Source organism: Clytia hemisphaerica, unplaced genomic scaffold (genome assembly GCF_902728285.1).
Source record: "Clytia hemisphaerica strain Z4C2 unplaced genomic scaffold, Clytia hemisphaerica genome assembly, whole genome shotgun sequence".
Taxonomy (NCBI): domain Eukaryota; kingdom Metazoa; phylum Cnidaria; class Hydrozoa; order Leptothecata; family Clytiidae; genus Clytia; species Clytia hemisphaerica.
In genome coordinates this window covers 2,384,566-2,392,422 of record NW_027103286.1, presented here as the reverse complement: position 1 = coordinate 2,392,422, position 7,857 = coordinate 2,384,566, and the positions used below count along the sequence as shown (strand labels likewise).

Sequence of the window (7,857 nt, the reverse complement as noted above, 5' to 3'; positions counted from 1 at the left end):
AGAGAATTTCACTTTCCTTTATGACGATGTACAGTTTTACGTAATCATTATATGCGAGAGATGAATCTAATAAAATCAACATGCCGTGAAAAATACACACCATTTTTTCAAGAGATCGCTATCTAGACTGCTCGAAATGACGAATTAAAAAAATTTAACCACAGGAAAAGTATAGAAATAACTTTCATTGTTGACTGGTGATTATGGCTAACCTAACCATACGATGAGCTCATTCTGAATGTATCAGGGCATACGAGGCTTGCCTAAGCAGAAAAAAAGTGACAATAGATTATTAAAACTAATTTACAATCAATGTTTTCTCTACTTCGAACTTTGGCAAAAGAATTTTCTTTGGAAATAGAGCTTTTTAAAGTTTTTCATTAATGGAGATTCCGATAGAGAAAAGAGACTTTGAAAAACCAGCTCTAGTGAGAGAATGATGAATCACTGATGATAGAGGAAGGCGAAAGATATCAGACTTCAATATGCTGAAACACCCGAATAAACCTGGTGTTCGCCACCGACTATCAAATTAAACACTACAGACTACTTTGTTGAGTGTGTCTAAATAAACGACTGCGCCATGAGTAGTTAGATTATTATAAAAAACCCTTACTGTCCGTTACTGCTCTATTTTTGAAAAGTTTAAGTTGTTAGAATACAGTTGACGAAATGATGCAACTTTTACGATGGTCATTAATTAGATCTTTAAGACTTTGTCACCACAAGTGGCTTCGTCAAAGAGAAGGTGAAGATTTCAACTTAAGATAAGCAAATTGTATTAAAATTGAAAACTATTGTTTATAGAGAGCACGAATAAAGGAGGTTATAAAATGGAATCTTTATATCGATGGTGGTGTAAGCTCAAATGGAAATATAATGACTAATAGAGGAACATCTATTCCATTGGCTCATTAATTTGAATGAATGGATCATAAAATACTATTCAGATACAGAATTATATTTCAGAAACAAAATTAAACTTCAAATTATGCCAGCTCTATGACACATAAGCTTTAGACAATATTTTTAAGAATAAAAAGACTTGGGGATTTATCTTTGTTGATGACGTCTCCAGATAGCTTGGAATCCAGACTCGGCTATGGTGGCATCAGATTTGAATTGCATCCAGATCCAGCGATCGGCATAATCATACAGATATTGTCGTCGAAAGCCCCATCCATTGCTTAGCAAAAGCTTGGAACCTTCAAATGGACCTTAAATGAAGAGATTCAAATTAAAGTTTTTGGGCTCCAACTTTGGCCTTAAGTAGTTTCTCTAAAGCATTCTTAGCGTTAAAGAATGTACATAGACAGAGTCGATATTTTTTGTAGATAGTTCAGAAATAAAGACCTTAAGACAGATTTTCGTTTCTTTTCACGGGGTAAATGATCAGCCTGTTATGAACTGACCTGAATATTGGAAGGGGACGAGGATTCGAACTGGGAATCACTGGTTTTTGGGGACCAATCACCTTAGTCAACATGACCCTCACTCCACAATGAATTTGTATGATCCCTATGAATTATTGCTTATCGCTCATACATATTCTATCAACGATCAGCCTAGGTATCTCCCGAACCACAAAAAGTAAAATGAGAGTCATAAAAAGATTAAACTAGAGCTAACACAATACAATGATCTTTATGGATCTTTGATCAGTGTCTTGAAAAGGAATAAAAAGGTTACCTTCGTAGATATAAACGTTATCAACTTGGTTTTGTTGAAGTAAGAACTCCAAAAACAACATCTCGACGAATTCATACGGACGATGGATGGTCCATACACAGTTCAAATTGTTGGGGTATTTCTTAGGGAAATTTGGACTGGAGATGACTCCTCTTTGTTCAGTCAGCATACCACCACATTCTATCAATAATGAATGAATACGTAGAGTATGGAAGCCTCATATTCAAGTCTTTTAAGATCTCGCAGGGAAAGTATTCAAGCTCGAGATATGGAACCTTTTTTAAAATTCGTCCAGCATAAGGGCTTCCTCCTTTCTTACAAGCCTTCATTCTAATTTCTTCAAAAAATACAGCTGTAGCTCTCTGATTCGACGTTCTACTATTCGATACGCTCACTAATATCTTATAAAACACTAGATAGAGCTATATATGAGATATCATGGATACGCTTCATTATTCGAAAATATATAAAGTCACCGTCAACAAGAAAGAATCATAAACTCCAAAGAAAATCCGATTACCCTTAAACATCGAATGACAGAGCGTCAGCTGGTAAAACATTGGTAAAATATAGCTAAAATGAAACAAGCTTACGTGATTCTTTGAATTCGATTTCAACGTGTCCGTTAGAGATGATACGAAGCAAGTGTCCATTTGACGTCATTTCACGTGGTTTCATATCTTTGGTAAAGCTCACGAAAGGTTCCCAAGATTTATCACCGTCATAGATGTCAGCACGATCCTCTTTCCCGAAAAATGTCATTCTGGCAAATTTGAAGTTAACTTTTTGGCCCTGGGTGACTTGAATAAGCCAATGACAATTCTCGTTAGCATTGCACGTCAAACGACCAGCTTTTTGACGGATATGTCCCCCACGGTGACCACCTGAAGAACAGAAAAGTGTTTATTCATTTTCTATTTAGATATTAAGTATTGGCCAGGAGTAAAAAATTCTGGTAAAATTATTGGGAAAAAAACGGGGAAATCTTTTGGAGGAAATAAAAAAAATGGGGAGAAATATTTGGACCCGTGTTGAAGAGTCGGGGAAATATCTAGTCGGGTAGATTTTAAGCTTCGACCAAGAAAATTAGTCACATGAAGGTTTCATCTTTTAGAAATTCATGAATCTCAAGAAATTTTTCTTCAAAAAGAGAAACTTCGTCATAACGAATGGGAACTTACGGGTGCAAGCAGGTTGTGTACCACTCCATGTTCCATCAGCTTGACATTTCCTTTCACGAGAACCACTAAAAATGTATCTTGGGTCACAGAAATAACGGACTGTACTTCCATAAGTTGTGTTACCATCACCTTTCCGCACACCATTTTGTAGATTGCCTGGGTCTCCACAATTCTTAACTAGAATGGAAGCGCATCATCATTATCTTTACCACCATATAATGCAACTTTTCACTTCCTACAAAACACATTTATCCTTACCGATCGACAAAACCGATTGACATTCGGAGCCATGGGACCCGGCGAGTCGTTTGAAGTGCAAGGCCAAAATGCTATGCCAGCTCGCCTCCTCGTTGACAGCCAGGGCCCATGGAAACGGGTAAGAGCAGCATTGGTGAAATGTTCTTAAAAACTGAACTTGTTACCAATGAGACTTATAACACGTAACAACTGAAAATATAATAGTACAAAGAGCATTGACAGTGGTCAAAGCAAGGATTTGTTGTCTGAGACGGAAGATGGATTTTACATTGCACTAGTTTTGAACTTTCGGTGAATTACCTTATCGGGGAAAACTTCGTCGGGGAAAAGTGACGAAATTTTGGAGAGGTGACGAATATTTTCCCCGACGAAAATTTTCCACGGCCAATGCCTTTACTAACTACCAGCAAGTGACGAATTTTTCCCCGACGAAAATTTTCCCCGACGAAGTTTTCCCCGATAAGGTATGTAGGATTTTGAGACGGAAAAGTCTCTTTATATACTTCGCTGAGACAGTAATCCGTCTGAGACGGAAGAACCTTTACCGCTGATTGATAAATGGAAAGTATATTCGAGAATTGAATATGAACTTACTTGTGCAAATGGGGTCTTGACCAGACCATCTGAGATTAGATTGACATTGTCGCAGTTCGGTACCAGACAAGGTATATCCTTTGTTGCAGGAGACATAGACTTCTTCACCAACGCCGTATTTCCCATCATCGTATGATTTGGAGTTTGCAGGAACAGGTGGCTTGCAACATGAATTACCTGTCAATTTTCAAGAGGGAATGTTGAGTATAATTTCTTTGAGCATAAACTTTTGCTGAATTGCCTGTAGATACTTTTATTGAAAAGAAACAGTTATTGGAAGGATTTCTCAGTTAAACTCCAGTTCTTGAAATCATTCTGAGCATGACGACATGCTAGTGTCCATATTGGTTGCGTCTAAACCGATATGGACATTTCACTGTAATTTTTTTCGATCTTTTGGTTTGATGTTTTTATTCAATAGAATCACTTCTGGGAAGGATTTCTCCGTTAAATTCCAGTCATTGAAATCATTCTTGACGAATGTTGCAACGAGTCTATCAACTTTTTAGCCTAGAAATTTAAGTTAGTTTGATTCAGTCACTAGGATAAATCTGATGGTAAGTATATATAAAAAATCTTTAAAGCGCCGAAATCGCTATATTGCCTAAACCTTGTGAATAAGTACCTAGTTAACTAGGCTACATCTTCTTATGGTTGGTAATACATATTTCAAATATAACAACAAAGAAAAGTCGGAAAGAACTGAATATGTTGGGAAAGTGAAGTTCGAATTTATCTTAATATTTCAAAACATTTGGTTTTGTGTCATTTCTTATTAGGCTTAAAAGTTTTTTAGATAAATCAAATTTCTTGATGCCTACTCAAGCAAGAAGGTTGTGTTCCCGACCATTGTCCATTAGCTTGACATCTTCGGACTTTATTTCCATTCAAACATTTGTTGGCTGGACATGAATAGGTAGCAATGGCTTGGTAATTAAGACCACCTGTCATTTTGATGCTTACACCACCAGTGGTTGGGAGGCTTGGACATCGCATGACTGGAAAATTTTATGAAGAGAAATTATGTTGGTAATTTAATTAAAATTAATGTCCTAACCACGTTTCTTAATTTAAAGCATTGTATTTGGTTATGCAAATGTAATTTAATACAGTTGAGTCTCTATAACTCGAACACACACGTGGAAAACAAATTTGGTCAAGTTAAAGAAATTTTGAGTTATGGAGTAAGATTTATAAGGCATTGTTAATTAAAGGGACCATAATACTTGTTCGAGTTAGGGAGAAATTCGAGTTATAAAGGTTCGAGTTAACCCTTTAAGTGCCACGGTCATTTTTTTCTAAGTTCGTTTTTTTCTAAGAAAATCACTAGTTCAAACTTTAAAGGAGTTAGAAGCTCGTTTATAGTCCGTTGGATAGCTGAGAGTCTCCTCTTTCTTTTAGGCGCCTTCGGCGCCGCCCAATTTAGGAAGACCTGCCTGAATGATAGAAAGGTGCCCAGTGGTAAAACTTCAAACTAATTCGCTGAAGGACAGAATCAAGTAAATCAGGACCAAATTTGGAGGTTCTTGGATCACTCTTAAAATCTTAAAAAAGTGGATTTTTGTCAAATTTTTGCATTTTTTTGACTTTTTAGCTTAAAATCTCGCTAAAAAGACTCACTTTTGATTTTTTTTTTGCTTGAACATGAAGCCCAATCCAATTCCTACGAGTTAGACCAAAAATGGCGATTTCTAACTCAAACTTGGCATTACAGGCGGGCTTCCCGCTCCTACATAGCCCATGTCTGATATATACGACATTGGCACTTAAAGGGTTTAAAGAGACTACACTTTATTAACTATTTCTTTTTGTCTTGTAAGAAGCGTTGGCTTTGATGATGCTAGACGCAGTGAACGTTTTCAAAAACTTAATCAAATCATAATAAGAACTTTTTAACCTTACTTTTACATTCAACTTTAGCCGAATTTCCACCAGGACCGGACCAATGACCATTACTTTGACATAACCGGAATTGATAATGCTCCGGATGAAGCAATTTGTATCCATAGTTGCATTGAACTCTTGCAGTACCTCCCTTCTGGATATTCAAACCCAACCGTTGTCCGTTGATGACAGTGAATTTCGGACATCCATTGGCTAGAAGAAGTTATTATGGAATGCTAGAATACATAGTCTAGCATGTTAATTCGAGCAAAAAAAAATAAAAATATGCAATAAATAAAATAGGAAGGGACAAATTCAAGTCAAACTGTATTCATGATATGCACCACTTGAGAGTCTTCTGAGAACTTTTAAAATTTTCCACCCAATACGTCACTTAAACAATAGAAAAAGTGACATATTCACTGATCTTTATACATCCCTGGACCAAGCTATATCCGCCATCTTTGATCGAAGTTTTTTGAAAGTTGGTACCCACAAAGAAGCCATTGTAGTGTTTGAAACTTTGCCTAACGACAAACGGTGCTAAATCATTAGTGAACAAGCGAAACTAGACCTAGCGCTCTCTCCGCGGGTACCAATTTAAAAAAAATCCGATCATAATATTTTGCTTGGCCGGCATTGAGTAACTTGGTCCAGGGATATATAAAGGTCAGTAAGCGTATTGGGTGAAAAACGGAAAAGTTGTACAATTTTGTGAAGTCATTGCAGTGGTGCATATCATGAATACAAACTGATGATATCCCGTTACAATTATCGTATTATCATATATAACATCCACTTAATATGTTATACGGATTATAACTCGAGTCTATAGAATACAAAACAGTCGTGCACTAAGGAACCCGCGTGGTAGATTTGCTTACTTTATAACCTGGCTGAAAGTAAAGGACTTAAACAGTAAGAATGTAGAATACACAACGAAGCAAACCCTTAATACCTTATTACACGACGACCTTGAAATTAACACGCAAAAAATTAACACGAATTTTATTTGCTTTTTCAAGGACTCTTGGTTTTAATCAAAGGGGTTTTAATTAACACGAAATTTATTAATTCGGGTTAATAAAATGACTAGTAATATTCGTGTAATAAGGTAATCTCAAATACTATAAATTCAATCCGAAGTTTATTTTATCCTCAATTGCTAGAAACAAACTTTGTCGTTATTAAATGTAATCTGTTCATTTCTAGTGAAAAGAGTTTCTATATAGGAAGTATATCTATAGAGGTCTGCGATTCAGATTATATTAAATGGGGTGGTTATGTCAGAGCCTCTAAAATTCCTGCTAATAACAAAACATAACATCACATTCACGATTACACATTAGGAAGTATTTTAACTTACGAATACAATACGGTTGATGACCACTCCATTGTGCTTGATTATTAATATTTTGACATGTCCTGCTGTTTGATCCCATCAAATGGTATCCCGAATTGCATGCGAAACGTACAGTAATACCATATGACGTCATACCGAAATTTGATGTGATGGTTCCATGTTCAGGGCGATACAACTTGTTACATCGGATAGCTAAAATGGATTAAATGATAAAAGTTACACAAGCATATTCCAAAGAAGGTAAGAAAATCTCCTTAGCATCAATACACAATTCAAATCTTTCTACAAAAACCTATAACCATCAGTTCAACCATTTTTCTCCACCATATCCCCGGCGGGGGGGGGGGGGGTACTACCCTTGTCGACCGACGGGGGTGCTCCGCTGGGGTTCGAAAAATGGACCCTACGTGGGACTCGAAATTTGCGAAAAAAGTGACCCTGAATGGGACTGAAATTCCAAAATTTTCTCAAATTTTCTACTTTTTCCCCAAATTTTCCGAAAATAGGCACCCTACGAGGGACTGATTTTTCAATTTTGGTGTTTTTGCGACCCTACCTGGGACTCGTGGAGGTTAAAAAAGGTACCCTGACCAGCGGAGCATCCCCGTAACCCATCTTGCCCTAGTACCCCCCCGGGGCCATATCCAACAAACATAAACAAGAACAAGCGATACTTTTATGGACCTACCTGTTTATAAAACGAATAATAAAAGTTTAATGAAGGCAATGTAGAAACAAAAACTAAATAATTTAAAAGTTTGCAAGTTGGTGCCAAATGGGCTTTTTCATATTTAGCACACTGTAATTCTACGTCTTAGTACAAAAAATTAGGAAAAACTAATGAACAGAAAGTCCAAAAAACAAAGTCCTCATTTTTGGGCATTTTTT

General features: G+C 36.6%; 1 protein-coding gene across 1 annotated transcript in view; it reads right to left on the bottom strand.

Moving 5' to 3' along the window:
• Window positions 1–942: 942 nt before the first annotated feature.
• Window positions 943–7,857, bottom strand: part of LOC136806935 (sushi, von Willebrand factor type A, EGF and pentraxin domain-containing protein 1-like) — a 33,077-nt gene continuing 26,162 nt past the window's right edge. Inside the window, exons 28-35 of the mRNA XM_067063508.1 lie at window positions 6,973–7,161; window positions 5,625–5,819; window positions 4,544–4,720; window positions 3,723–3,899; window positions 2,871–3,047; window positions 2,283–2,573; window positions 1,690–1,869; window positions 943–1,217 (exon numbers count right to left, since the gene is read on the bottom strand). Of these exons, the coding sequence (XP_066919609.1) occupies window positions 1,054–1,217; window positions 1,690–1,869; window positions 2,283–2,573; window positions 2,871–3,047; window positions 3,723–3,899; window positions 4,544–4,720; window positions 5,625–5,819; window positions 6,973–7,161 (1,550 nt within the window). The 3' untranslated portion in view covers window positions 943–1,053. The remainder of the gene's footprint in view (window positions 1,218–1,689; window positions 1,870–2,282; window positions 2,574–2,870; window positions 3,048–3,722; window positions 3,900–4,543; window positions 4,721–5,624; window positions 5,820–6,972; window positions 7,162–7,857) is intronic.